General features: G+C 37.0%; 4 protein-coding genes across 12 annotated transcripts; 2 read left to right on the top strand and 2 right to left on the bottom strand.

Annotated features, from left to right (window-relative positions):
• Positions 1 to 464: 464 nt before the first annotated feature.
• LOC111441362 (alpha-L-arabinofuranosidase 1-like) lies at positions 465 to 7778 on the top strand. Of its 5 annotated transcripts, none has more exons than XR_002710150.1 (18): positions 465 to 1411; positions 1897 to 1951; positions 2222 to 2433; positions 2535 to 2656; positions 2731 to 2878; positions 3256 to 3325; positions 3501 to 3646; positions 4398 to 4443; positions 4531 to 4583; positions 5006 to 5150; positions 5701 to 5819; positions 5906 to 5977; positions 6066 to 6169; positions 6364 to 6420; positions 6509 to 6710; positions 6909 to 7055; positions 7294 to 7500; positions 7638 to 7778. XR_002710150.1 is itself a non-coding variant. In XM_023078315.1 (18 exons), the coding sequence occupies exons 2-18, from the start codon at positions 1223 to 1225 to the stop codon at positions 7441 to 7443; spliced, it is 2037 nt and encodes a 678-aa protein (XP_022934083.1). In that variant the 5' UTR covers positions 465 to 977; positions 1212 to 1222; the 3' UTR covers positions 7444 to 7778. The 5 variants fall into 5 exon arrangements, 4 of the variants coding, with proteins under 4 accessions (XP_022934083.1, XP_022934081.1, XP_022934084.1 ...); XM_023078315.1 differs by having other exon boundaries at positions 465 to 977; positions 1212 to 1411; positions 7294 to 7778; XM_023078316.1 differs by having other exon boundaries at positions 466 to 864; positions 1212 to 1411; positions 7294 to 7778.
• On the bottom strand, positions 7057 to 10993 carry LOC111441367 (E3 ubiquitin-protein ligase At4g11680-like). Of its 3 annotated transcripts, none has more exons than XM_023078322.1 (5): positions 10310 to 10776; positions 9737 to 9856; positions 8896 to 9190; positions 8290 to 8513; positions 7057 to 7439 (listed from the first exon to the last, which is right to left on the bottom strand). In XM_023078322.1, exons 1-4 carry the CDS (start codon positions 10774 to 10776, stop codon positions 8352 to 8354), a joined length of 1044 nt encoding a protein of 347 aa, XP_022934090.1. In that variant the 3' UTR covers positions 7057 to 7439; positions 8290 to 8351. The 3 variants fall into 3 exon arrangements, with proteins under 3 accessions (XP_022934090.1, XP_022934092.1, XP_022934091.1); XM_023078324.1 differs by having other exon boundaries at positions 8315 to 8513; XM_023078323.1 differs by lacking the exon at positions 7057 to 7439 and having other exon boundaries at positions 8081 to 8513; positions 10310 to 10993.
• Positions 10994 to 12370: 1377 nt separating this feature from the next.
• LOC111441364 (aladin) lies at positions 12371 to 18472 on the bottom strand. 3 transcript variants are annotated; one of them, XR_002710151.1, is made up of 15 exons: positions 18220 to 18472; positions 18072 to 18127; positions 17797 to 17976; positions 16829 to 16943; positions 16570 to 16669; positions 16239 to 16415; positions 15953 to 16011; positions 15535 to 15622; positions 15367 to 15442; positions 14629 to 14728; positions 14024 to 14075; positions 13804 to 13941; positions 13633 to 13720; positions 12924 to 13096; positions 12371 to 12626 (listed from the first exon to the last, which is right to left on the bottom strand). XR_002710151.1 is itself a non-coding variant. In XM_023078317.1 (14 exons), exons 1-14 carry the CDS (start codon positions 18275 to 18277, stop codon positions 13034 to 13036), a joined length of 1350 nt encoding a protein of 449 aa, XP_022934085.1. In that variant the 5' UTR covers positions 18278 to 18472; the 3' UTR covers positions 12747 to 13033. The 3 variants fall into 3 exon arrangements, 1 of the variants encoding a protein (XP_022934085.1); XR_002710152.1 differs by having other exon boundaries at positions 12371 to 12563; XM_023078317.1 differs by lacking the exon at positions 12371 to 12626 and having other exon boundaries at positions 12747 to 13096.
• Positions 18473 to 18708: 236 nt separating this feature from the next.
• LOC111441368 (protein sym-1-like) lies at positions 18709 to 23978 on the top strand. The gene is made up of 7 exons (XM_023078325.1): positions 18709 to 19258; positions 20413 to 20500; positions 20851 to 20945; positions 22021 to 22093; positions 22182 to 22274; positions 22351 to 22437; positions 23732 to 23978. Exons 1-7 carry the CDS (start codon positions 18882 to 18884, stop codon positions 23810 to 23812), a joined length of 894 nt encoding a protein of 297 aa, XP_022934093.1. The 5' UTR covers positions 18709 to 18881; the 3' UTR covers positions 23813 to 23978.
• Positions 23979 to 27856: the final 3878 nt, after the last annotated feature.

Raw genomic sequence — 27856 nt, 5'->3', positions numbered from 1 at the left:
TATTGGAAAATTATAAGATATTAAACATAAAAAGGACTAAATTAATACGAAAATGGAAGATAAACAAACTTATTATCCATATTAAGTTATACCAAATACCTATGAATTTGGAGCGAGTATTAATTATGTTCATACACGTTGAAATTTGCTAAAAGAAATCTTTGAATACTAAGTATACTATTTACTGAAACAAAGGATGAAGAATGGATTATTGGATTACTATGAGAGGAAATGAATTAGAGTTGGGACCATGTGAGTGGAAATGGAAAAACTTTCCTTTTCTTCCATGGACCCTCGATTCCAGACCAGGAGCTCTTATCCAATTCGATCGAGGTGGGGTCGCAGTTTTTCACCGTTATCCATGCGGGAGGGGACGTGGCTTTGAAGCAAAAAAAAAGAAAGAAAGAAAAAGGGTATATTTGGATAGGATTGTGGGCACCATCATCATCAATGATCAACAATCATCAATTTCATCGAAAGTTGGAGCAAAATGTCATATTATCTGTCCGTTGATCCACTAACCCTTCATCCGTCTTGTAAACTAATCCACAAATTACAGTCGCGTCGAGGGCTTTACAAGGTCAATGGGCGGTGTTGGGGACGTAAGAGAGCGGGACCCATTGAAGCAAATCTTGAAAGGAGTAAAGGGTTCCGCTTCTACTCCTCACCCAGATGGGTTTTCTTTCTCTCCCTCTTGAAATTTATATGTGACAGTAAGAAAAACAGGGTATTGTCTCAGTTGGATGATCATCGGCCTTTATAAGGAGGTTGACTGAGCAAATACAGCAGAATTTCAACTCGAGTTTACGAATTTGAACTCATCTTGGGACTTGAATTTCTCCTACTTCTGATAAATTTCAGCAGGTTCACGGATGAACACAATCTTCATTTCTATTCCCTGTTGATTTTGAAGAATTTGTGTTGGCTGTAAGTCCGATCTTGTTGAGAATCTAGTTTGCTTGTGAATTGGGCTTTTCGTAAGTCTTCTCTGATTTCGTTTCTGTCAAGTGTCATTAGTTAATCGCTCGATCGTTGTTAGTGTTTATCCAGGCGTTTTTTCTTAAACAAATTAGATATTATCAGTTCTTGCACCCTTTTGTTATTGTCACTTGTACTGCTGCTGCTGCTACATTGTTGTAATGGCAAGATGTTCGTATAATCATGGATGGACTACCAAACTGAGCTTGATTTCCTTTTTTTGGTTTTGATAGCGTTGGATGCAATGATTGTAATGGGTTCTCGTAAAGTCTCATATTATGTTCTTCTGCTATGCTTCGGTATTGTGGTTGTCTCTGTTTGTACATTCTTTGCCATTGGAGACGACACCGCCCAGCCCGTTCGCCTAGTTGTTAATGCTTCAAATGCATCAACACGGCAGATTCCTGAAACACTTTTTGGAATATTTTTTGAGGTTGGTTCTTTAAATTGTTTTTGCTGTTTCTTTCATATATATATATATATATATATATATATATTCTTCTGAATCCAAACTTCTTTTATCTGCAATTATGACAATATGATTCATGATTATTTTTCATGTTTTTCAGCTTAGCAAAAACAACTAAACTCTTGGTTTAGTTAATTTACGATTTGTCGTTTTGTCGATGTTATGTTATAGATTGTGAATCGTCTAAATTGTTCGATTGGAACAAATAGATTGTTGTTGCTATTGATGTTATCATTCTATGGACTTTCTAATATCATTTTATGCAGAATGACATCATAGGTTGTAAGGGTAAGCGTTGTTGGGAGTGCACACGCTAAGTTTCTTTTGTCACTACGCGACTTTACAGCGTTTTACTAATTCAAGCTTGTTTACGTAATCGTGGGGTTTGATTTGTACTTTTGAGAAAAATATCAAGAAGAATGAGCTTATTTTCATGCTCTCTTTTACAGGAAATTAATCATGCAGGGGCTGGTGGAATATGGGCAGAGCTTGTGAGCAACAGAGGTCAGCTCTGATAACCCTTTTTTCCTTATGAAAAGAGCATGAAGAAGATGATGGGTGAAGGGTTTGGAGTCTTTATTGAGTTCTTGCATTCAGAATTCGCTTTCGACTTAAAGTTGTTTAGTAAATGAGCCAATTCATTCATTGGTTTCTGTTGTGGAAGCACCATGTATTTTCTTAGATGGAACCATGGAGGATATATTTATATTTGCAATTAAAATAAAAGGCAAGAACATGCTGATGATATAATCTTTATGATTCTTTTATTCACAGGGTTTGAAGCTGGGGGTCCAAACGTTCCATCAAATATTAGTCCTTGGTCAATCATAGGAAACGAGTCAACTATAAGTGTATCAACAGATCGCTCGTCCTGCTTTGATCGGAATAAGGTGGCTCTACGTATGGACGTGTTGTGTGACAGTGAAGGTATCAATGTCTGTCCAACTGGAGGAGTTGGTATCTACAACCCTGGATTCTGGGGCATGGTTAGTCCTCTTTGAGAAGGAATTTCTTTCCCATGCTTTTATGTTGGGAATTTTCTGGACCCTTATGTTCTTAAAATGTTATATTCGGTTTCCCTCTTCAGAATATCGAGCAAGGGAAGGCATACAAAGTGACTCTTTTTGTTCGATCCTCGGGAAAAATTGATGTGTCCATTTCACTCACAGATTCGAGTGGGCAGAAAAAGTTGGCAACATCATCCATCATGTGAGCTTATCTGATTTTTTCAAAAGAACTCCTTGCTGGAATGGAAATCCAATATAAATTACTTGTTTTTGTAGATCTTCTGATGTGTCAAACTGGACAAAGATGGAGGTTCTATTGAATGCCTCCGAAACTAATCCCAATTCACGTCTTCAGTTGACAACGTCAAAACAAGGGGTAATATGGTTCGACCAAGTCTCGGCCATGCCTCTGGAAACATATAAGGTATTTGTCTCTATATGTCTATATGGTTCGACCAAGTCATGGAAGTGTAGGATTGCAATGTTTTGGGGGTTTCGCTTCGAATGTTCTCAGTAGTTTTCTGCTTATTGTGCTAGACACTGCATTCATATTTGTATCCTTTGAGGACGAGATAATACTACCCCTTTTCGGAACTCAAGCTAATCGTTCTGCATAATTCAAAATGGTTCATGTGCATTATACTTCTACATTGGTAGTATGAAATTACATTCTGCTTCAGGAGCATTGTACTTCCTTTTCTAAAGATGCCAAACAACGTGAGATGAATGGTTATACTTTTTTATTGCACAGAAATCATATATTTGACTGTCCTTACAGTTGTAACCTTTATCATTATGCAGGGTCATGGTTTCCGAAACGATCTAGTCCAAATGATGGCTGATTTAGAACCCCGATTTATTAGATTTCCAGGTAATCATCGTGTTTCATCTTTCCCTGCCTCTCTCAAATCTTGTCAGGTTGTGTTTAATGTTTGAATTATAAGAACTTATTGCTACAAATTTGAAAGTTCTTCGTCGTGCGGTGTTTCTTTGTTGGTCGTGGCAACTGATAGGCAATCGTTTTTTTCTTAATCATATAAATGAAGGTGGATGCTTTGTGGAAGGGGAGTGGTTAAGAAATGCATTTCGTTGGAAAGAAACCGTTGGACCATGGGAACAGAGACCTGGACACTTTGGTGATGTTTGGATGTACTGGACTGATGATGGACTTGGCTATTTTGAGTTTCTCCAAGTGAGTGTTGTATTTATTTTTCATGGAGTGAGAATATTTATATCTTTTTAGGCCTTGAAAAACTCGAGCAAGGATCTTGTGTCTGGCTCTAATACCATTTGTAACAGTCCAAACTCGCTGCTAGCAGATATTGCACTCTTTGGGCTTTCCCTTCTAGGCTTCCCCTCAAGGTTTTAAAACACGTCTGTTAGGGAGAAGTTTCCACACCCTTATAAGGAATGCTTCGTTCCTCTCTCCAACCGACGTGGGATCTCACGATTTATGTCAGTTCAAAAAAGAGAGATGGTTTGTGCTGACATTGAGTAGTGTGTCACTTAGCTATTGAGGAGTGGTACAAGCTTAATGTATTAATGGACGTCATCAAAGTTGAATATCATCAGGTTGCTAGATATATTCATTGATTGAAGAAAGAAATTCAAGATCAAATTGATCTTGAACCTCTCGGTGGAATCATCAAAGTCATTACCATGTAACAAAGAATTTAGAAACATTAGGAGTTAGTGAAGGGATGGGACGCACGGTCAGGTTCGTCAAAAAATTGCTGCATTTCCTGAAAAACTAGAAAGAAATCGAGATGGGAGGAACAGTAAAATAAGAAATGTATCACAGATTGATACCAAATCATTAAGAGAGCCCCCACAGAAGAGTTGCTACTTAACTTTATCTCATAATTGATATTACTTGCATGTTATGATTGATACTCTTCAAGTTTGGTTGTATATTACATTATTTATTGAGCTTTCCTTTGCAGCTAGCAGAAGATCTTGGTGCTGCGCCAGTTTGGGTGTTCAATAATGGTAATCCATGATGGTTATCTTCCTTTCCTTCTTTCTCCTTTTATTCATTTATTTTCTTCTGCTCAATATATAAGTTTATTTTCTAAGGAATCAGCCACCAAGATGAGGTAGATACTTCCGCTATCTCACCGTTTGTGCAGGTACTTCTACTCCCTCCTGTATGGATAATAGTTTTATGTTGCCTGCAATTATATAGTTGCAAGTTTTAACCAATAAAGATCTCGAAACGAGGTCGAGAGAACAAGCTAGTAAGCTCATCGAGGGTTAGTGACTTAAGATACCTAGTTGTGTCACCTCTTTTTGATGTGCATATGCATTATCTTGTGTTTTTCGAGTACTGTCCTGAACTGCTATCAGGCCGATAAATCGGTTTTTGTTACTTTGACTAGGAAATATGCTTCATAATGATCTTCGTGGTATTTCTCGTCGATAAATTTGAAATATTGAAATGACTGGCAGTGTGTATCTTGTGAAATCTGTAAATCTTAGCCATACTAATAAATGGCTAGTATCTTGATTTTGTCAAGTCGGTATTCATCTAATCACGATGTAATGATTTTAGGAAGTGCTCGACAGTATCGAGTTTGCGAGAGGAGATCCTAACACTACTTGGGGTTCCATTCGGGCTTCGATGGGACATCCAGAACCTTTTGACTTGAAGTATGTTGCCATTGGAAATGAGGACTGTGGCAAAAAGAACTACAGAGGTTTCTCAATCTTTTAAGAGTATTTGCTTCATGTTTCCATATGGTTCTGAACTTCTAGCATTATTTATCCAAGCATCGACCTTTATTGATTAACAGGCTTGATTCAGATTCTGTAATTTAAAATGTGTTTTTGTAAAATTCAGTCCCTTTTTTGAGTTAATCTGCCCTTCTAGCAATAAGTATAGCATTGCAGAGATCCCTAGCAGACGTATTTTAAAACCGTGAGGTTGACGGTAATATGTAACGGACCAAAGCAGACAATATCTGTTAGCGGTAGGCTTGGGCTATTAGAAATGACACCAGCTAGGATGCCAGGCGGACATGAGACAGTGTGTCAGCTAGGATGCTAGGCTTCGAAGGGGGTGGATTGGGGAGTCTCACATCGATTGGAGAAGGGAACGAAACATTCTTTATAAGAGTGTGGAAACCTCTCCCTAGTAGACGCGTTTTAAAACCGTTAGGCTGATGACAAGTGATGTTTGTCAAAATGTTGTAGATTTTCCTCTGCTCTTTCTCTGTATGTTTTCTTGAATAACTTTTATTTGGGCAGGAAATTACGTCAAGATCTACAACGCGATGAAACGTGCCTATCCCGACATTAAAATAATTTCGAACTGTGACGGGTCTTCTAGGAAGTTGGATCACCCAGCTGATTACTATGACTTTCATGTAAGTTTTCTTAAGCATCGCCTTTTCATTTTCTGCAAATGGAATAATGTTTTTCTTAGTTTCATACTAATTTCTCCCTATATCAGATATATACCTCCGCCAACCAAATGTTTTCAATGGCTCATAGGTTTGATAAAACATCACGCACTGGTCCAAAGGTCTCTACTTCCTCCATTCTATTCCTCTCTTCCTTTTGGCTCTAAATATAGAATCGAATACGAATCAACTTCTGCAATTACTCTGCAGGCTTTTGTGAGCGAGTATGCTGTGACGGGATCAGATGCTGGCAAAGGCAGTCTTCTTGCAGCCCTCGCCGAAGCTGCATTTCTCATCGGCCTTGAGAAGAACAGGTATTGGTTTGTAATACTAAAAACAATGCTGACATAAATGGTGAGATTCTACATTAGTTGGGGAAGGGAACGAAACATTCTTTATAAGAGTGTGGAAACCTCTCCCTAGCAGACGCGTTTTAAAAACTTTGAGGGGAAGCCCGAAAGGACAATATCGTGAATTATTAGCTACTTATTTTCATGTTTTGTTGCAGTGATATTGTTGAAATGGCAAGCTATGCACCACTTTTCGTGAATACTAATGACAGAAGGTATCTTTGTCTGTTGCCTCATCAGCTCTGTCATGTCTTACAATGATTGATTGATAAACTAAAATGGAAAGCTTTGTGTTTCATAAAGGTGGAATCCAGATGCTATTGTCTTCAACTCATCCCACTTGTACGGAACGCCTAGCTATTGGATGCAACGTTTTTTTGTAGGCTCAAGTGGAGCAACTCTTCTTGATACTACACTGGATGCTAATTCTGCTTCTTCTTCCCTAATTGCATCTTCCATTATATGGAAAAATCCCGAAGACGAACACAACTATCTTCGAATAAAGGTATACATGTATTTCTGTATATGTGAGATCTTACATCGGTTGGAGATGGGAACGAAACATTTCTTATAAGGATGTGGTAACCTCTCCCTATATATGGGTTTTACAGCGGTGAAACTGACATCGATACATAACTAGTTAAAATGGACAATATCTACTAGCGGTGAGACTGACATCGATACGTAACACGTTTTTTTGCAGATTGTTAACTTTGGAAGCAACGAAGTGAGTCTCAAGATATCTGTAAATCATTTGAATGCATTCTCCATTCAGAAATCCGGGTCATCTCAAACTGTACTTACATCTCGGAATTTGATGGATGAGAATTCCTTGAATGACCCAATGAAGGTAATCCAAGCACCCTCTTGATCTTGAAATTTATTTCTAGACATGTAAAGAAGAAACGGTACTAAATTGTCAAAAAACACTTCGATACACGTGAGCTGCAACATGCAAGAGACCTTCGACTCCACGATAAGAAACTGACTTACACTCCGAAGTTACAAATCTGATTGCTAGCTAACTATATTCTTAGGTGATACTCTTTTCACCTCGGGTTTTAACCTTTGACGTTTCACGATGGCAGGTGATTCCGATCAAAATTCCGCTCAACACAGCTGGAGAAAACATGGACGTTGTACTTCCCTCTCATTCTCTAACTTCACTTGACTTGTTCATGGAATTTAGCAGTATAAGGATGCCTGGAAGCTATCAATCATCAACATCTGCTATCTGAAGTTGTATATGAAGCTAATAAGCAAAACGGTGAATGCATGCATACACGTCCGGTAATCTTTCAACATTGAACAGGTTGAAAGATCTAAGTTATTTTCCTTGCAGTTTGGCTCCAAAGTGAAATAAGCATATAGTATATGCTTCCATTGTATAGGCCTTGGGGGAGGGCCCGTTGGCATCTGATTCGATATCAACTGCCCCATTCTTGTAAATTTACATACTCCCCAACACCATGCTAGTATGCCACGATTACGAACTCAATAGAACCTCTACAATCATTATACCTCATGTTCTTTACATCAATGATTAGGAACTCATAATTAAGAGCGAGCCTAATCCAATCTATGATCTTTTAGTCAAAGTTCGCCGAGTAGGTATAGCTACAACACTCCTTCAATGATTATCTTATGAGAATTATTTCACAGAACAAGACAATATCCAAAACGGCACCAAAAAGATAATGGTTGATCTTGATCTTGTTCTTGTGTAGAGCCATTGTTATTTTATCCTATCTTAGCTTGCTGTAACGATTTGATGTGACAACAACTATCCACCATACCCTTCTGCATCATCCCTATCTCAACTTATATTTTATGAACGCATTTTTGTTCAATGATTAAAACAGGGTTGGGATTCAGTGACACAGAAGAAGATTTCACATATAGCAGATTAAATTAGAGGCACAACACCATTTCCTATCAATTTACATACATATAACCAAAGCCCACCTGTTAAAAGTAAAGATTAAATTCTGTTCACAGATGAGGTTGAAATCAGCTAAAATTCTATTCTCTACCCTCCCTGTTTCTAAAAAGCATTAGTTGGCAGAGATCAGCAAGCATCTAACCTGAAATCGAAAATGCCGAACTTACATACTCTCAGCTGGGGTTCGTCTGCTCCTCTCGATGGTCAAACCAGTGTATCGCCCCGACAGATACTAGATTTGCAGAGTGGACAGGTTGCGTTTATCCGAAGCCATTTGCCGATGCACCCACAATGAAAATGGTGGTTGCAGGGAAGAGTATAGAGCTCCGTCCTGTCTTCATATTGCGAAAGGCAAATGCAACATTCCTATAAAGAAGTAAATCTTCATATACTCAGCTTCAAAGAAATTAAAAGATGAACATCACAGTAAGTGATGAGCAAAACTAAAAGCTGTCGTAGAATCACTAACTATTGTGATATTGCTATCCTATTCTGCTTGTGCGAAGGACCGTATAACAATACGTACTTGTTTCTATAAGCAAGAACAGTCGATCGTGTTTAAGCAGGTCATGAAATTGAGTTATTAAAACAAGACCAAGAGTCCTAATTATTCAACCCAGATTGACTCTTTTTATAAAATTCATAGATCTTTCAAGGCTCAAGAATTCAAATTCTACACTTATCAATCTAGAGCAGAAGCAAAATACTATAAAATTGATAGTTTGACATAAAAAGATAAGCAGCTGACCGAATCCTCTGGATGAAGAGCAAGTTCTTTGATAAGGTGATCGTTATCTAACTCCGTTGTTGCTCCAATTGGTTCCCGTTCTTTTCCATGGATAAACGCCCCGAGCGCAGCCTGACGAAATGTGTACTTGGGAAGAGCCCTGATAACCTCTTCTGAGGCACCTTCTCTGGCAGTCATGGCATATGCAAATGCTATAATAGGAATGCAGCAACAAAGGGAGAAGAAAACAACACATGCCATCCCAACACAAAAGAGAATAAAGAACAAGTCAAACGCTAGAAACACGACGGTTAACCTGCAATTAACACGACAAATATTCAGCACCGAAGCTCCAAATCAGATTAATTGGTTCCATACAACTACAAATCAAAGCTAGATTACTCGGGGTGAATGCAATTAAAGCTACAATTTCAAACCAACGATCTCTAAGAAACTAAAAGACATTTGATGACAACGCTTCATGGATTTAGCAAACCTTTAATCATCTTAGTTTCATAATTGTTCGAGATCCAACACTCGTCAGCTTAGTTCGATATGCAAATATTACTAGAACCCCTAATCTAAAAAATATCATAACTTAAAGCTCCAGAAGTCCAGATTGAACAGTGTGAAAATGCTAGATTTATTCAAAGCCCACCTAGAGGTTGCATTTGCAACAACTTTCAACAAGTAACGAAAATTTTCATTGAATAAATGACGAGACTAATGCAAAAGGGATACGAGCTCCGAAAACGAGCAAAAAGAAGAACAGAACATCGGAAAAAAAATACATAGGAAGTTGCAGTTTTGTGTATGAAACTATTTCTCCAAAAGGAAACATGTCAAAAGGCAAAGTTCTTACCAGTAAAGCCGGGGAGAATCCTGTAAAAGTGTATGGCCACCCATGACAATCCAATAGAATCCAAAGACCCACCAAACCGACGAGGTCATTGTATTCATCGACTCCAACCTTTTCATTATGCTACAAGGACAAAGATCAAAACAAATTAGTCCAAAGCTTGTGTTGCTGCAGCTCATAGATCTGTATACTTTTGTGTTCATCAAATAAGTTCGAGACTAAATGTGAGAAAATGATATGAAGTTATTGCTGGTTCGTTGAATGAAACATGAAAAAGAAAACAAATAAGCTCAAAACCCATGAATTCACTGTGGCTTATATGTTTGAATTTGCCAAATGTTGAGCAGATTTGGCTTTTCAAACATATTGAAGAACAGATTGAATTCCAACATTATTATTTATTCGAAGGTTGAAATCAAACACCAAGAGAACCCTACAGGAGGCGATCAAAAGGACATAAGCGCACATATTGCTTAGATTACTGCATTGGAAGGGGAAATCTCAAAATTGCGCATATGATTCAATCAATGAATGCATTAGATATAATTCATACAATGTGTTCACTGTTCTTCCTACCTGCGATGATACGCACGGTCCTCAAAGCCGTGGAGCGCCATGCTCCGCTGATACTCAAAGAAGACAAACCCAACATGCAGGAGACATTGCAAGCCATATCCAGAAATCCAAAGGCGCAAAGGCGTGGAAGGGCGTTCTCGAAACGTGGACAAGAGGACAACAATGGAGACAAGAACAAAGGCCAAATTCCAAACGACGTCGAGAACTAAAATGGGCATAGAGTAGAAGCAATTTTCCCTAACAATGGAGCGGCGATTGAAATCGTTAGCGTCGTCGTGGTCTTCCGTGTCGGATCGGGAGTCGGCGCAATCAGCCAATAGGGGGCGGTGGCGGCCGGAGGTAATCAAACGGGTAGTGTAGCGAGTTAAAGGGATTGTAAAAGTGGTACTGACAGTGGGATAGCGAAGAACAGAATCATTGAGAGTGCCGCCATTGGCAGTGCGTCTCAGTGCTCGTTCTTCTTCCATTATGGGTATGGCTTCCACTTGAGAGAGAGAGAGAGAGAGAGAATGGGTGCGGTGGCTGCTGAGAGTAGTTGGGTTGGGGGGCTGAGGCAGGTCGCAGCCGGTGCTTTTTGGTGGTGCTATGGCTCCGTCGCGGCGTGGGGGGAGATTCAAACGACGTCGTATAATATCTCAATCGTTCTAGACAGGGTGTTGTACGATGATGGATAATGTCCAAGCAACGATGTAATGTCGACCTAAGAAAAAATAAATAAATAAATAATAATAATAAATTACAAATTTAATTTAAAATTTATTTGGTCTCCAAATGATCCAACAAATTTATGAACTTCCCATTTCTACAACAAATTTTTAAATTTTAAAAAGTTCATAATACCCGAAATTAAAAACTTTAAGAAATTATTTTAGGTTCAACAATTTAAAAATTGACAAATAAATTAAAATTTTAATACTCTGCATTCTTTAGGTGGATCGCAACTTACCTTATTAAAAAATGATACAGTAGGTCAAAACCTATATTTAATTTTTTTTTAAATAGAGAAGTTAATTACGCTTAAAAATTAAAATAAAATAAAAGATTATAGAATAATGTATAATTTTCACATTTAACCAATTAAGAATAATTAAGAATTGTGTTTGTGACAACAAATTAATGAGCCATGTCAATGTGTTGGAAGGTACAACTTAATAATAGAGCCCATTCAATTAATATTTCAACGCTTCCATTTTCTTTTTCCTTTTTCTTTTTCCTTGGAATATATTTATATTTCTATAAATGAGAAACAAAAGGCTATGCTTGTAGAGGTTGAAAGTTCATTTTCATTTATGTCAAAATATATATATATGTATGTATAGTGGTAGGTACATTATCGGGTACAATTTTTATACTAAAATATTAAAAAGAATCTAACTCTAAAATTAAATATTCTAAAATTTAATCGTAAGGTGAAAATTCGAGAAAGATACGATCCAACAAGTTCAAAAGTATCATAGATTTTTTAGTTCAATGAGTTAATAATTAGTGTCTTATTCAATGAGTTACACTCAAGGGTCAAAAATACTGTATGTATAGATAAGTATTATAAACTCTCTCTATTTGTTTTGTGATCTTGAAGAGCAGTTAATCAATCACGAATAAATAAGACATTTAGGTATGAATGATGATGCTAAAGATCAACCACGAAGATTTCATCGGATCGAACTAAACATATACTATCCATTTAGTTTAGTTCTTACTTAACATCAGATTTATCACACGCATTAATTAGCTTTATTGAGTGTTATCTTCATCTTGCCATAATTAAGCTACCAAACACTAAGTTACTCCAATTAAGACCATGCATTGTCTTTTGGAAAAACTTCTCAAACATTCTATATTCATAATAAATTAGATTCTCACCTCTAAAGTTTTTAGTTTTGGTTTCTAAAATTTCACCGAGAATTCAAATGTTTCTTAAAAATATAAAAGAAAAAAACAAGCAAAGTTTTCAAAAGGCAAATGGTTATCCACCCAGATCTTAAAACTTCGATTTAAACTTTCGGGTGGGATAGATCTGTGTTCCTTTTTGTGAAAAGGAAGCCATTTATAGAACAAAAGGAGAGAAAAATGTTGGAGAAATTTAAGGTAATCCAGTTGTATTCAAGGTAGTGTAGAACAAGAAGGCCATAATAATAAATGAAGGGTTGGACAAAGTGATGCATGGGAGAGGGTCTTCCATGGTGAGGACCATCTTGGCTGGATGCTATGCTCTAGTAAAATGTAAATCCACCGACCTACAAACAAATCTTTCCTGTAATTTCTATATCAATTTTGGCCGAGTTTCCTTCCATTTCGCTGAGATTCATGATCTCACCTATAAGATCCGACATGAAAATGGTAGGTTTAAGCTAACTTAGCTAACTATGATAGAACTAAAAGTATGAGGACCAAAACAGAAAAACAATAGAATTTGTGGGGTATTTGGCTCAAGAGAAACAATAGAAACAACATAATTTCCATAATCCACCCTCTTCAGAACATCCACCGACATCAAAACTCTGATGCAAACAAACCTATCAGATAGCTTTTCTTTCTTTCTTTCTTTTTTTTTTTTTTTTTCCTTTTTGATAATAGCAAGAGCAAGAGCAAGAGCAAGAGTTGAAGATGGTACCGTAGGGTTTGCAGCAACAGACTGTACAGAAGAATTAGAAAACCTCTTCTCTTTGAAATTTAGCACCATACAGTATCTCCTACCAAGACTAGGGCTCAAGAGAACCACCACTAAGGAACAACATGAGAGCGGAATATGAGAGGATAGGTACAGCAAAATCCGCTGCTCCAACACTGCACAATTAGCGGAATCGAGCTTGAACATCGTAACAAATTTTTAAGTGAAAAAAGATGAAAGTAAAACAGTATTCTTACACTGTTCCTATGTTTCAATGTGTAACAACTCAAGTCCACCGCTAATGCTAACAGATATTGTCCTTTTTAGGCTTTACCCTTCCGGGGTTCCCCTCAAGGTTTTAAAATTGGAGAGGTTTCCACACCCTTATAAGGAATGTTTCGTTCCCCTCTCCAACCAATCTGGGATCTCATAATCCACCCCCCTTGGGGCAGAATCCTCGCTGACACACCGTTCGGTGACTGGCTCTGATACCATTTGTAACAACTCAAGTCCACCGCTAGCAGATATTGTCCGCTTTGGGCTTTTTCCCTAACGGGCTTCCCCTTAAGGTTTTAAAACACATCTGTGCTAAGGAGAGGTTTCCATACCCTTATAAGGAATGCTTCGTTCCCCTCTCCAACCAATATGAGATCTCACACAATCATATTAATACCCGCATTTATTAAAGCCAAGGGATTCTATTGAAACGTACCACTGAAAGCAAAGGTCCCTGCTTGAACTTGCCATGGAACGAAAATGCAGCTGGCTTTGGATTGTCTCCAGGCCCTCTAATAAAGCCACTGGACAGAAATTAAACAATTACATAGACAGGTCAGTTGAATTTCCAATTTACTTGAGTCGGAGTACAATGTCAATAACTCACATCAATGATGGACAAATCAGGGGAGTCCTTTTAATATCATATACTGCGATCAGGCCATTATATAATTCATCTCCATCCTTGAAAGAGACAGCCAGTCGCTCTCCTGAAGCATCCCATGCTATCTTCTCAATACCCTGACTGAAAGGATAATGCACAGCTGTCAAAATTTTATGGTTAACAATATTGGTCATGGGCGGTCTAACAAACGAAACATATATACCTGTTCGTCAAAGTAGTTATCTCCGGCAAGTCAACAGCTAGCAGATGTGCAACTGAAGACAAAAATCATTGAGAATGCATCAGATCTACAAACGAGTAAAAACTGAAGATCCACATTAATGGCTGGCGAACATTTTGCAGTTTAATAGAAAGTAAAACTAGATTCATCACATTAACCAGGCAACATAGGCAACATAGGCAATAAAAATATTGTCCCTGTAGAGACATTAGGTGAAGACGTTAAGTTAAATAAACATTACTCAATACCTTGCATAATGCACCTGAATCAAAACTGAGAAAAGAGTTTCAAGTGATGATATTATCACAAATCATTAAGACTTAATCTAATCATTAATTTATTATCGGCAAACTGCCATGAAACTTCCAGAAAACTTCCGTTCGTTCCCTTTTTTTCCACCAAACTCTCACTGTCTAAATATTATTTCTACAGATCTCATAAGGAAAACTTCCAGACACCTCAATTCTGGCAGTTGCAATATGCGAGACAATGTGCACAAGTTCACTGTAGAACATGACGGAGGCCCAGATGAAAACTCTATAGTAGCTTGTTGGTAGACCCAGCAATTGTAAAGACGATTCACATACCTAATGACGGAGGCTTAGATGCAAAATGAATTGAACCCAATACTGAAGACTCAGAGAAAGCAAGTAGTATCATACGTCCATCAGGATCCCATATTGCTCCCTGAAATCATGACATTGTTTAGTGGATACAAAGTAAAAAATTTAACTAGTTAAAGACTCTTACTAATTAAAGTGGTGGCTAGAAAAAGATTGCTAACAACTACAAATTTGAACTTGACTGACAAAAGTGAAAACTAAATAAAAGAATAATCTTCATGCAATGTCTAGATACTATGTCCGGACAATTGTCGACTACTTTACACTGATAACAAGAAGGGTTAAGAGAAGGGGCGAGCTACGATGTATTATCTCTCCTATACAAGGGGGGAAAAGAGGAGAAAAAAAACAATGAGATTTCTGATGCCATATCTGGCATAGTTAAAGCCTTATCCTTATCCAGCTATGGAATTCAATATTATTACTTTCTTCAACTACTATATGCGTACATGGATTAAGTGGAGTATGAGTTGCATTTCTTCTACATCCTTGTCTATTTTCCTTATGAGAAACCGAAGTACATAGGAAGTTTCTCCTCCATCTGCCCATCTATATTACATTATTTTAAGTAGATACTATGCATCTTTTTCCTAGACCAAAACAGAGGGGGCGAGCAAGAGAAAATGACAGAGACAAAGAGAGAAGGGGAAACATCCCTGGACAAGTTAAAATGAATAAAACATCATTCTTTTTTCTTTGTACCGTGACAAAACCACTTGTTGTCGACCACTGTTCAGATGTCCATGTGTTCGTTTCCCAAAGATAAAATGTTCCATCCCTGCAAAATGAATGGTCTTATGTATGCAGAAAAAAACATACCTGGCTGATTATTATGTAACAAAATTCACAAGACAGTTGGATAGTACTTACAATTTTGCTGCAAAAAAGTAATCTCCAGAAGGCGACCACTTGATTGTTGAAACACACCCTAATCCACGCCTAATGGGTGTTCCCAACCCTGGAACCATTCAAGAGTCAAAGAAGTTCTTAAAGAAACATAGGAGGGAGGGAGGGAGGAGAGAACTTCAAAATAATGAAAACAAATAAATTAATCAATTGGTAAATGAGATGAGAAACAAAATAAAATAATCAGGCAATTCAAGTACTGTTGATACATTACTAAAGAAGCATTTTTCATAGATATGCTACCTGGGACTATTATGTTTTTTTAACCCCTTTGAATAGAAAAGATTCAGAGATAAGGAGGGAATGAATCCCTAGCATTATTCTTCTTGAAAAATAGCGTCCACTCATCAAACATAATTAAGAAGATTAGCCTTTGACTTACCTTGAGCGACATCCCAAATGGTAAAAGAAGAGCTCTCATAAGATGCAGATGCTAGATATGTGCCAATGAGTCAAGGAAATCTCTCGTATCAGGTGAAATACTTCAGTGAGGAGATAAAAGAAAGGGAATCATAAAAATATAACAAAAGTCAAATATCATCAGCAAGTATAATCAAAGAAAATTATTTGACAGATTCTTCCGCAGAGGAAGAGGGGAAAACACCCGCCACCAACCAACAATTCAACTATCATGCAAAGGACTAAATTATTTTAATTTATTTGGATATCTTCCATCAGGACTCCATGACAGGGCACTAATCTGTTCATCACGGGTTCGAAGAAAATCAACTAGGGTATATCGAACCCCAGAGCCTCTTGAGAATGATCCTAAGAAGGACACGGCACCAGGTCTCACCGAAGCAGCGTTTCCTGGGAAAGAAGCAGCCCAGATGCAAATTCCATCTCTGAAAGAACATTCAGTCCAAGAATCTCAAGTCGAGTTAATTGTAAACATTCTTGCGAGAAATAGTTTTGTCCTCTAAAGTTCTAAGTCCTCTAAAGTTCTAAGATGTATAGTGTTTATTTTAAATGATAAGATTGCAGCTCTAAGGTACTTACTTGCATGCCACAGAAAGAGTCCTCCCGCCATTTGGTCTCCACTCAAGAACTTTAACATCTCTTTGCAAGTCGTGGGTCAAAATGCAGGGGTCTTTTCCTTCTGTCCAGAACATAAAGTACATTCGCATTATTTGAAAGAAATTGAACAACAAATTTTAAGATGAAATGAACAGTACAAATACAACAACGCTACTTCTATATACAAATAAAAAGATTACAAAACTTTAACCAAGTCATATGGTGAATCAGATTCAATGACCTGCATTTTCAAAATCACGGACAACAACTTGATTCGTCCCAGATATGAATGCTAAAATATGCTTGTGCTGGTGCCAACTCACTCCTTGAAGATATTCTGCTGGTAAGTATTTTACCTATAAAATTGATCACTGAGCATAAGTTGCTTAATTTTCATTCACAAGTTACAAAGCATGTGCTTTACTTTTGGAATGCACGTTGCAGTCAATTTACTAAACTCAAATGTATCTTTAACAACTTCAGAACTTCAAAGTAAATAGAGTTCCATAAAGCAACCATTTTTATCCATGCAAAAAAATTGTTGAACTTCCTTAAAATTACAATGGGTGTGTAATTTAAAGACACCATTTTAAATTTCATATCTTCTGTATTCGAATTTATTGAATCCCAACAATCATATCTAAGTAAAAACTTAAAGGCACCATGAACTTCAAAATGTTTCCTTGTTGCCAATATATATAAGGTACTCCAGTAGGAGTAGGATACAACAATTAAAATGTAATAGCAAACTAAAATTAAATTGCCTAGCAATTTTTTCTCTCTGTGTCCCTAAGTGCAACGAAGTTTACCGTGCGGAAATGCTTACAAATATTCCTAACCTAACAATTTATCGTGTTATAGTGCCTTAGGTATGAATCATATTGAACAATATCTAGGATTTCAGAGTGCCTAACACAAAATGATATTGGAGTATTGTTATTGTTATGAAGTTGGGTTAGCAAACTAATTTCATGTACACAATCAAATTCTTCTTTTTTGAGCCAAAATTTTCTTTGTTTAGATGAAATGGAATATTTTCATTTGTTAAGAGAAAACATTTGATCTCTTGTAAACAAAAAATAAAAAAGGATGGAACAAAACTACACACAGTTCTGCTACGAGAATGCCTCGACATCAGGAAACTAGTGTACCGGCATTTAGAAATGCTTCTGAACCACACGATTAGCTATTAACAATTATTAAACTTACATCATTAGGACGTAAAAAACGCTTGATGGAGCCCTCGAGGAATCCCTGCAAAGATGCAATCACACTCTTCCTTTGGATACTTTCCCCATTTGCTTCATCATTTCTAGCCTCATTGTTCGGTTCAGGATTCGGCGACACCAAAAAATCCGACTGAAATGGAACAGGACTAAACACCATACCCTGTTAAACGCCACAGCCACAAATTCAATAAACAAAAACATCGCGCCTGAAGAGAACGCTAACATCAACCATAAATTTCAACTATCATTACTCACAAGGACTTTCCCATAAGTGTCGTTCGCCAGATCATCGGAGATTCGATCGGCAGTAACTGAATAGTAAGAAATTCACATGCTCAATATCATAAAAAGTAGAACAACGGAACTATATACATGAGAAGCAAAGTAAGATTTCGATACTAACTGAGGTCGCGATTGATTTCGCAGATGGTAACAGACCCAGGAGGAGGAAATGAAGGCATTATGAGAAAACTTAAAAGCCCTAAATCGATCAAATGACTGAATTTCTGCCCAATTCAGCTCGAGAACTGAATTTGATTCCGGCGAAGTTCTTGGATTGTTTGAGCACCAGATTTTCCCGCCCACTCGTTCGGGTCCGTAGTCGGATTTTCCAATGGAGATCCTTTTAAAGATTGCTGAGATGTTTGAAAATAGGGTTTAGATTTTATTTTTAAAATATATATAAAAAATATATATAATTTGCTACCTATTACTATTATTATTAATATTAATTTTCAAACGTCTTTTTAATTTTGAAAATCTTTTTTTCTTAAAAAAAATAAAATAAAATAAAACATAAAATGTTATTATATGGAGGGGAAATTTTAATTTATAATTTTAAATTTTTTAAAAAATAAAATAAAACACTTAAAAAATATTTCCAAAAGGGGAAATTTGAAGAAAAGAAGGGAAAGGAACAAAACGCAGATGGACGGTGAACAGTCCTATCTTCTGCATTGGCCGCTGTGAGAATTGCTGCTTGGTTATCGTCTGCAGCAACACAAGCAAACGAAATCGATTAACCTTTCGAAACCCATTGCTGAGCTCTGCTTCACACGCTCAAAGATGGTTCCCTGTGGCGTCTCTCCTTCTCTGAAACCTACTACCCTTTGTACTCGTTTCAGCTTTAATGGCCGACCCACCTTCGGTTTCGGCCTCCAAGCTCCAATTCTTGATACCCCAGTTCGAATGAAGAGGATTTGTGATTGTTCTTCCCGTCATAACCATATATTGGAGTTTAAGGATGTGGGTCGGCGTCAACTGCAATGTGGGTCGCGGATGTTTACGGATTTCCGGATTTCAGCATCCTCTGGCGATGGCTCTGGCGATGGCTTTGGCTCTGGAGGTGGCGATGGTGGATTTGGAGGTTCTGGTGGTGAAAATTCTGGAGGCGGTGAAGGGGATAGCGGCAAAGGCGGGGTTAACTGGCCCTTCTTGTCTTGGTAATGCATCTCACTATAGTCAATCTTGCCTAAGATTGTTAGGATTGTTGGGAGAGAAGTCCCACCTTCGTTGATAAGGGCAGGCCTTTGGAGAAACCAAAAGCAAAACCACGAGAGCTTATGCTCAAAGTGGACTAGGATTGTTGGGAGAGAAGTCCCACCTCCATTAATAAGGGCTGGCCTTTGGGGAAACCAAAAGCAAAACCACAAGAGCTTATGCTCAAAGTGGACAATATCATGTCATTATGAAGAGTCGTGGTTTCTAACATAGTATCATAGTCATGCCCTTAAGTATCATGTCAATAGAATTCTCAAATGTCGAAGAACTAAGTTTTGAGCCTCGAAGGTTTAGTCAAAATGACTAAACTATCAACAAAGGGTATATTTTGTTTGAGGGTTCTAGAGAAGGAGTCGAGTCTCGATGAAGGAGAGACTGTTCGAGGGCTCCATAAGCCTCAAAGGAGGCTCTATGGTGTGTGTTTGATAGGAGGATTGTTGAGGATTGTTGGGAGAGAAGTCTCACATCGGCTAATTAAGGAGTTGATCATGGGTCTATAAGTAAGGAATACATCTTCATTGGTAGGTAGCGTTTTGGGGAAGCCCAAAACAAAGCCACGAGAGCTTATGCTCAAAGTGGACAATACCATACCATCGTTGAGAGTCATGATTCCTAACAAATCTCTCTAGTCGTAACATCCTGAGATGATCTTCTTGATCAAGTTCAACAACTGTTTGACCACCTTCAAACTTCTCCTCTACATCCAATTTGTCCTCCTCTTTTGGTTGCTTCGCCTCATCATCTTCGAAATCTCACATCGGTTGGAGAGGGGAACAAAACATTCTTTATAAGGGTGTGAAAATCTCTCTCTACCATATGCATTTTAAAAATCTCGAGGAGAAGTCTGAAAGGAAAAGCCAAAAGAGGACAATATCCACTAACGGTGGGCTTGAGTTGTTACAACTCGTGCTTGTTTATTCGTAGTTCATCTCCTAGGACAAAAATAGTGTAGTTTTGGTGTTATAACAGCTGATTTCACTATGCTTCCTTTGTAATCTAGTGCAATCTAGTGCCAAAGTGTATAGAAGATTGAATCAGAAACAAGTCTCCTTTATTTCTTTTATTGTCATTGTAATTTGGTTCTGTATTATTTCAGGTATTTGACTGTTCTTGCAAAATACCCTGTTTTGGTGAAATCTGTAACATCTGGGATACTCAATGCTCTGGGAGATTTAATTTGCCAGGTTTGCCTCCTAATATGTTTTTCTAGAAATCTGTGAACGTTGATAAAACACCGGGTGGTGTGTCAGCTAAGACGCTGAGTCCCCAAGGGGGTGAATTGTGAGATCCCTCATCAGTTGGAGAGGGGAACGAAACATTCCTTATAAGAGTGTGGAAACCTCTCCCTAACATACGCGTTTTAAAACCATGAGGCTAACGGTGATACGTAACGGACCAAGTGGAGCTTTTGATAGAGAGCTCCTTGCGTGGAGTAGTGTTTATATTCAGATGTTTCATCCTGGTGCCACAGCTGCGTCATAATTTGTTTCTGTTGTAAGAACTATTGAACTAAGTTTTTAACGTCTTCGTCTAGCTTGTTTTTGAAGAAGCGCCGACAGCAGATCTGAGAAGAACGTTCCGATTTTCTCTTTTGGGGCTCGCATTAGTCGGTCCTGCATTACATTTCTGGTATTCCTTCAAAACCCTTCTTCCCTCCTTTCGTATAAGTTAAAAGCTATTTGATACATGATTACAAATGAAGACTCATTTGAAGTTACCTATTAAAATCAATCTCTTATTGTTGATGATTCTCATAGACATGTCATGCATCGATCCGAAACTCGAGATGAATTGTAATGTAACAGCCCAGGCCCGCCCACCGTTAGCAGATATTGTCCTTCTTTGGCTTTCCCTTTCGAGCTTCCTCTCAAAGTTTTTAAAACGCGTCTACTAGGGAAAGGTTTCTACACCCTTATAAAGAATGTTTTGTTCTCCTCCCCAACCGAAGTGGGATCACCCAATCCCACCCCCTCCCCCCTTCAGAGCCCAGCGTCCTCGCTGACGCTCATCCCTTCTCCAATCGATGTGGGACCCTCCAATCCACTCTCTTCGGGGGCCAGCATCCTTGTTGACATACCGCCTCGTGTCCATCCCCTTTGAGACTCAGCCTGCTCCCTGGTACATCTCCTGGTGTCTGGCTCTAATACCATTTGTAACAGCCCAAGCTCACCCACCACTAGTAGATATTGTCCTTTCCCCCTCAAGGTTTTTTAAAACGCATCTGTTAGGGAGAGGTTTCCACACCCTTATAAATAATGTTTCATTCTCCTCCCCAACTGAAGTGGGATCATTCAATCCCACCCCCCTTCAAGGCCCAGCGTCCTCGTTAACACTCATTTCCTTTTCCAATCACGTGGAATCCCCCAATCCACTCCCTTCGGGGGCCAACATCCTTGCTGGCACACCGCCTCGTGTCCACCCCCTTTGAGCCTCAACCTGCTTGCTGGTACATCTCCCAGTGTCTAGCTCTAGTACCATTTGTAACAGCCCAAGCTCACTCACCGCTAGTAGATATTGTCCTTTTTGGGCTTTCCCCTTCAAACTTCCCCTCAAGGTTTTTAAAACGCGTCTGCTAGGGAAAGATTTCCACACCCTTATAAAGAATATTTCATTCTCCTCCCCATCAGACGTGGGATCTCACCTGTAATCCTTTTTATATTCTTACACCCTTTCAGATACGTGTTTAATGCATCGATACGTGTAGGTACTTGTATCTTAGTCAATTGGTGACCTTGCCAGGTGCTTCAGGTGCATTCTTGAGCCTTCTTCTTGATCAGGTAATTCATATCTTTGTAGCTATTACATCTTCTTACTAAGTAATTCAACCTGAAGTACTGTTTCTGAATGTAATGTTAACAATTCCAGTTCATCTTTACTCCGGTATTCCTTGGAGTCTTTCTAGCTGGATTAGTAACTCTAGAAGGGCGGCCATCATGTATTGTTCCTAAGCTTCAACAGGTGCCATTCAAACATCTTCCGCTCCCCTTTATTTAGTTTTCTTCTCTAACTTGTTTTGGACTCTTTTGGTTTGTAGGAGTGGTTTTCTTCTGTTGTGGCTAATTGGAAACTTTGGATACCTTTCCAGTTTCTCAACTTCAGATTTGTTCCCCAGCAATTCCAGGTATGCCTTACTCCAATTGTGTCCTGTTTTTATATACCATATGATCTAGTTAATCTTTCAAGTAGTAGTTTCTGTTCTTGTTGGATGATATCACCGAATGAATGGAATGATGCTGGTTTCTCTAACTGAATCAGAATACACCACGTTGTTAATTTAATCATCGTGAACCATAGTTAGAGTAGTTGTGAGATTCGCATTGGTTGGAGACGGGAACGAAGTTGTCCTTATAAGGGTGTGGAAACCTCTCCCTAGCAGACGTGTTTTAAAAACTTTGAGGGAAAGCCCAAAGAAGGCAATATGTACTAGCGGTGGACTGGGGCTGTTATAAATGATATTGGAGCTAGACACCGGGCGATGTGCCAGCGAAGACGCTAGGCCCCCAAGAGGGGTGGATTGTGAGCTCCAACATTGGTTGGAGAGGGGAATGAAGTATTATTTATAAGGGTGTGGGAACCTCTCCCTAGTAGACGCGTTTTAAAAAAACCTTGAGGGAAAGCCTGAAGCAGATAGTCCAAAGAGGACAATATCTGCTAGCGGTGGGCAAGGCTGTTACAAATGGTATTGGAGCCAGAACCGAGCGATGTGCCAGCGAGGACGCTAGGCCCCCAAGAGGGGTGGATTGTTAGATCCAACATCGGTTGGAGAGGGGAATGAAGCATTCTTTATAAGGGTGTGGGAACCTCTCCCTAGCAGACGCGTCTTAAAAAAACCTTGAGGGGAAGCCCGAAAAGGACAATAGCTGCTAACCGTGGGTTTAGGCTGTTACAAATGGTACCAAAGTCCCAAGAGGTGGATTCTGAGATCCCACATCAGTTGGAGAGGGAAACGAAACATTCTTTATAAGGGTGTGGAAACCTCTCACTAGCAGTCACATTTAAAAAAACCTTGAGAGGAAACCGGAAAGAAAAAACTCATAGAAAACAATATCTATTAACGATAGACATAGGCCGTTACATAAACAAAGGATGTCAAGTGTTTCATGAGATCCGACACGAAACGTTAAAAGGTTAGGTAATAACTGATAGGTTCATCGGATTAGTGTCGGATTAGTGGAAGTATGCTAATACTACCCATGTTCAATGGACAATCTTTAGAGTGAATTTGGCCACAAGACCTCCTGCCCCCTCCCATACTTACTGTCTTCATCGTTAAATTTTTCGATCGTACATACTAAAAACCATGCCATTCAAACGCACCCGTCTTCCAAATCAAAAGAAAAATGGCATAACTATCTGTATAAACCCGGTACGATCCCAGTAGCTCTAAAACTTTGTACATGCAAAACGAGTTTCAGGTCCTTGCAGCCAATGTCATAGCCTTGGCATGGAATGTTATCCTCTCCTTCAAAGCTCACAGAGAGATCATTACACGATAATAGGTAAAAGCTTCACTTTTCATAGGATTATATGGATGAATTTGTATTACATTCAATAAGCATTTTGGTCAATCTTTGATAATAATTGACCATTTCTTGCAGAATATGTTCCCAAAAATAGTTCAAATAACAGTTATGTTGAATCAATAGTTCTTATTCGTTTCTGGAACGGGAAAAACGTGTGATACGTGCGTGTGAGATCAAGCTCGAACGTTCATTATTTTGATTATCGTTGCTAAATTTCAAGTACCCGTCACTGTTTTATTTAGTAAACGAGGTTCAAATTGAACAAAAAGCTAACGGTTCATCGTTGACAAGATGACAAGGCTTGTTAACTTGACCGCGACAATGTTCTTTAGCTTGGCTTCATTCAACATCAAAGTCTTTAGAGACGTCAATAACCATTACGTGTCGACCTTTCAAATGAAATTACTTCAAGATATACACAGATAGAGAGGTATTGTTATTCAACTCTCTTGTATAAAAGTCAAAGTCAACCAGAAAGTCTAAGTCAACAAGATTATGAAGTTTAATGCGGGGGAATTCATAGTCAACTAATGCATACAAAGTCATAATATACATTATGAGTAAACCTTATGAACAACTCATTTCTATGGTCTATGTCACATCTTACACAGATCCAAAACTTCCAATGATGCAAATTTCAAAGTCAACTAACGATCGTAGTAATATGATAATTTTTTATCGATACAGTTGAGAATATATAGTAATAATTATGATACGTTCATACGTCTGTTTTAAAATATCGATATATATTTAGAGCTAACACGTGTAATCAATTACTAATCAGATAGTTATTTTTGTTAATTTTTACGATTATTGCATTCATCTTTTGATAACAAGTGTGATTTTTCAATTTTACCCCATCACTTTTTGTTGAAATGCACTCAAAATGATGGATAATTTCTCGAATATTGGAGGGTAATTTGGTCTTTTAACACTAAAAAAATAAGAACCCATATTTTGTTATTTTAAAATTAATAAAAGGGTCGTGTAAGATAATTTTTTTTAATTAAATCTTAAAGTCAAAAGTTTTAACTTTATATTTTTTTATAGTAAAATAAATAAATTGTTATAAATAGAAAGACAAAAAGTCACTTTTTTTTTTCTTTCACCGCTTAGAAATAGTTAATATTAAATCTTTTTTTTGCTAATAAAACCGAAAAGAAAATTGAAAAATGACGTAATAAAGACGCAAGCATGACGGCATCACGAATCTAAACTCGCAACTCCGTTATTTGGGATGAGGTGACAGCTCGACAACGACAGACAAAATGTTAGTAGACACGTAATCTTATCAAGTGGGCCCCACATGACTAATTTTGTATTTTTTTTTTTAAAAAAAAGGAAAACCTATAAATAATAAATTCACCGGTCATTACGACAAGTCTCTATTTCTCTTTCTTACGTAAGCAGTGACGACGGAGGTGCAGGCAGCAATAATGAGAATGGCCGCATAGTATAATTCCTTCCTAAATAAAAGAAACACGTGGCGTGAAGTGAGTAGGCGGTGACGGAGGAAGTTGAAAGCCATGGGTGATGTGGAACCGTGGAGGTCCCAATCCGTCGAAGAAGAAAAGGCTGAGACTGTACAATCAAGTACAGCCCGCAAGTTTGACCATTTTTTGTTGACTTTTTCTAAAAGAATTAACGGCCTACAATAATTTTTAATTTCTTGTTTGATTTTTTCTAAAAATTATTATTATTGTTATTTATAAAAAATTTAAAAAAAATTAAGGACAAACTACATTTAAAATTTATTGAAAATACATAAATTAAAATTTATAAAAATTAAATTTATAATTTATTCACCGTGGACGAACCAAACCCAAGATTTGGAATCCAAATCTGATACCTTGTGGCCTCGACATTCTCCGTTTCTTAAAAGTAAAGCTTATTCCAACCGACCAACACGAGTCATTTTAACCTCTTTTGTTCTCACTCATGTGTGTTCTAGTAAAATTTTTACGAGGTCATCCGACGTATAATACTTCAAGTAAATCACATTTAACCATGTAATTATTGTTGTTGGTGTAGACAGTGACTTTAAATTTTCTAAACCTTTCTTAGTTACTTTATGTTCAGAATCGCTCTTTTTCCAATATATATTAATTTTTAGTTACTATATCTCGTATTCAACCCCTAATAAACTATTTGAAAACAAAAGGCAATAAATATTACCTCTCGACTTTCTCTGTTGTGAGAACATTGTCAAGAGTTTTATAATAGTACAACGACGGATTCCACTTTTATCTTACATTCACGTAAATCTATTTTTACCTTTTTTTTTTCTTAAGTCAATCGGTACTTATATACCACAAATCTTTCTAATCCTAACGTGTCGACGTTGATGGCTCGGAGTATCATATTATAAAAAATTAAAAATGTATTTTAGAAAGAATCTTGACGTAATTAGCTTGGATTGCAATCTAATAAAGACCTGAGAAATAATATTTTTGAGGAAAGAGGAAGCCAGTAGTAAACAAATAAAATTAAATAATAAAATACAAAAATACAAAAACAATAAAACAATCAATCAATACGGTGCGTTTTGGGGCCCACTGAAAGCAATAGAATAGACCGCAACGCCACCGTTTACTTGGTCAGACTTTCGAATCAATTTTTATTTTTATTTTTTTAAATTCCTATATATATATATATATATATATATATTTTTTTTTTTTTTTTTTTTTTTTATCCTCCCACTTTTTATAAAAATCATTATTTAATCCTTTACAAATAAAAATATATTATTTTTAAAATATAGAAAATATAAATATCTAAATTATTTAAAAGAATTTCAACTTTTTTTAATTGATAAAAAAAGTTGAAATTATATTTTATTTATTTATTTATAATTTCCATGGTATGCTATCCCTTGCAACGGTTTGACATTGACCTTAAAATGACTCCGCCCAATGGACCGTGACATATGTGACATATAATATAATCTTTTTCATTTTTATTATTAAAATTATGTATCTATTTTAAACTGTAACGCCTGTGTCTCAGTTTTAGATAAAGATGTAATTAAAACGAGTAAAAATAATCTAATTTGAGAGGCGCCCGGGATGATTTGGTTAAAATATTTTTAAAAAATGTAAAAATAGTGTATATATTCAAAATAAAAATAAATAAATCTAATTTTTAAAATTTAAGATTTAATAAATTATTCAGCCATTATTTTTCTTCATATAAATTTTATTTGGTTTAAAATAATAATAATTATTATTATATTGGGAAAATGAAAATACAAAAAGGTCAAAGGAAGAGAGGCAAGGCCATGTGCCTTTGATTCTCTTTGGAAATATTCAAACCTTCAAAACATCAAATATATAATTATTTTCCTTTTTTATTTTAATTAATTTCTTTAATTAAAAAATATTTATAGACGAAAGTCACCCAACACCTCCTACCTAACACATTAGCTACGTATTTATTTAATTTAACCTTTTGACCTTGAGTAAACTCATTTAAAATACAAATAATATTAATAATAATAATAATATCGTAGATCTTTAATTGTTATTATATAAATTTCATCAGCGCGATATAATAATATATGATCGAACTCTTCAACGTAACACACGATAACGTGTCCTAATGACTTTGATCTTATTTTAGGGCATCACTCACTTACGAGAACAATCGTTCCTAGTTCCAGTTATACTCAAATTATTATATATATATATATATATAATTATTATTTATTTAAAAGGCCATAGTAATTTTGGGAATTAAAAAATAAATAAATAATGGGAAGGGCTGATTGGATTCTCTTTTGAATGGGTACGTGCCAAAAGGGCAACAGTTTTGGGATAAGCTTGGTATCTTTTTGGCGTACGAAACACATCACATTAATATTCAAATTATTGTATTTTCGATAATAATAATTAAAAAAATATATAGTTTTTACTTGGGGAGAAAGTTTTGTATATTATCTTTAAAAAAAATTATGATAAATTTATTAATTTTATTAATAATCAATTAAATTAAATAAAATGTTTTTTATTTTAATATCAA

The sequence above is a fragment of the Cucurbita moschata genome, unplaced genomic scaffold, assembly GCF_002738365.1.
Source record: "Cucurbita moschata cultivar Rifu unplaced genomic scaffold, Cmos_1.0 Cmo_Scf00004, whole genome shotgun sequence".
Classification (NCBI taxonomy): Eukaryota; Viridiplantae; Streptophyta; class Magnoliopsida; order Cucurbitales; family Cucurbitaceae; genus Cucurbita; species Cucurbita moschata.
This window is presented reverse-complemented; position numbering and strand designations above follow the sequence as displayed.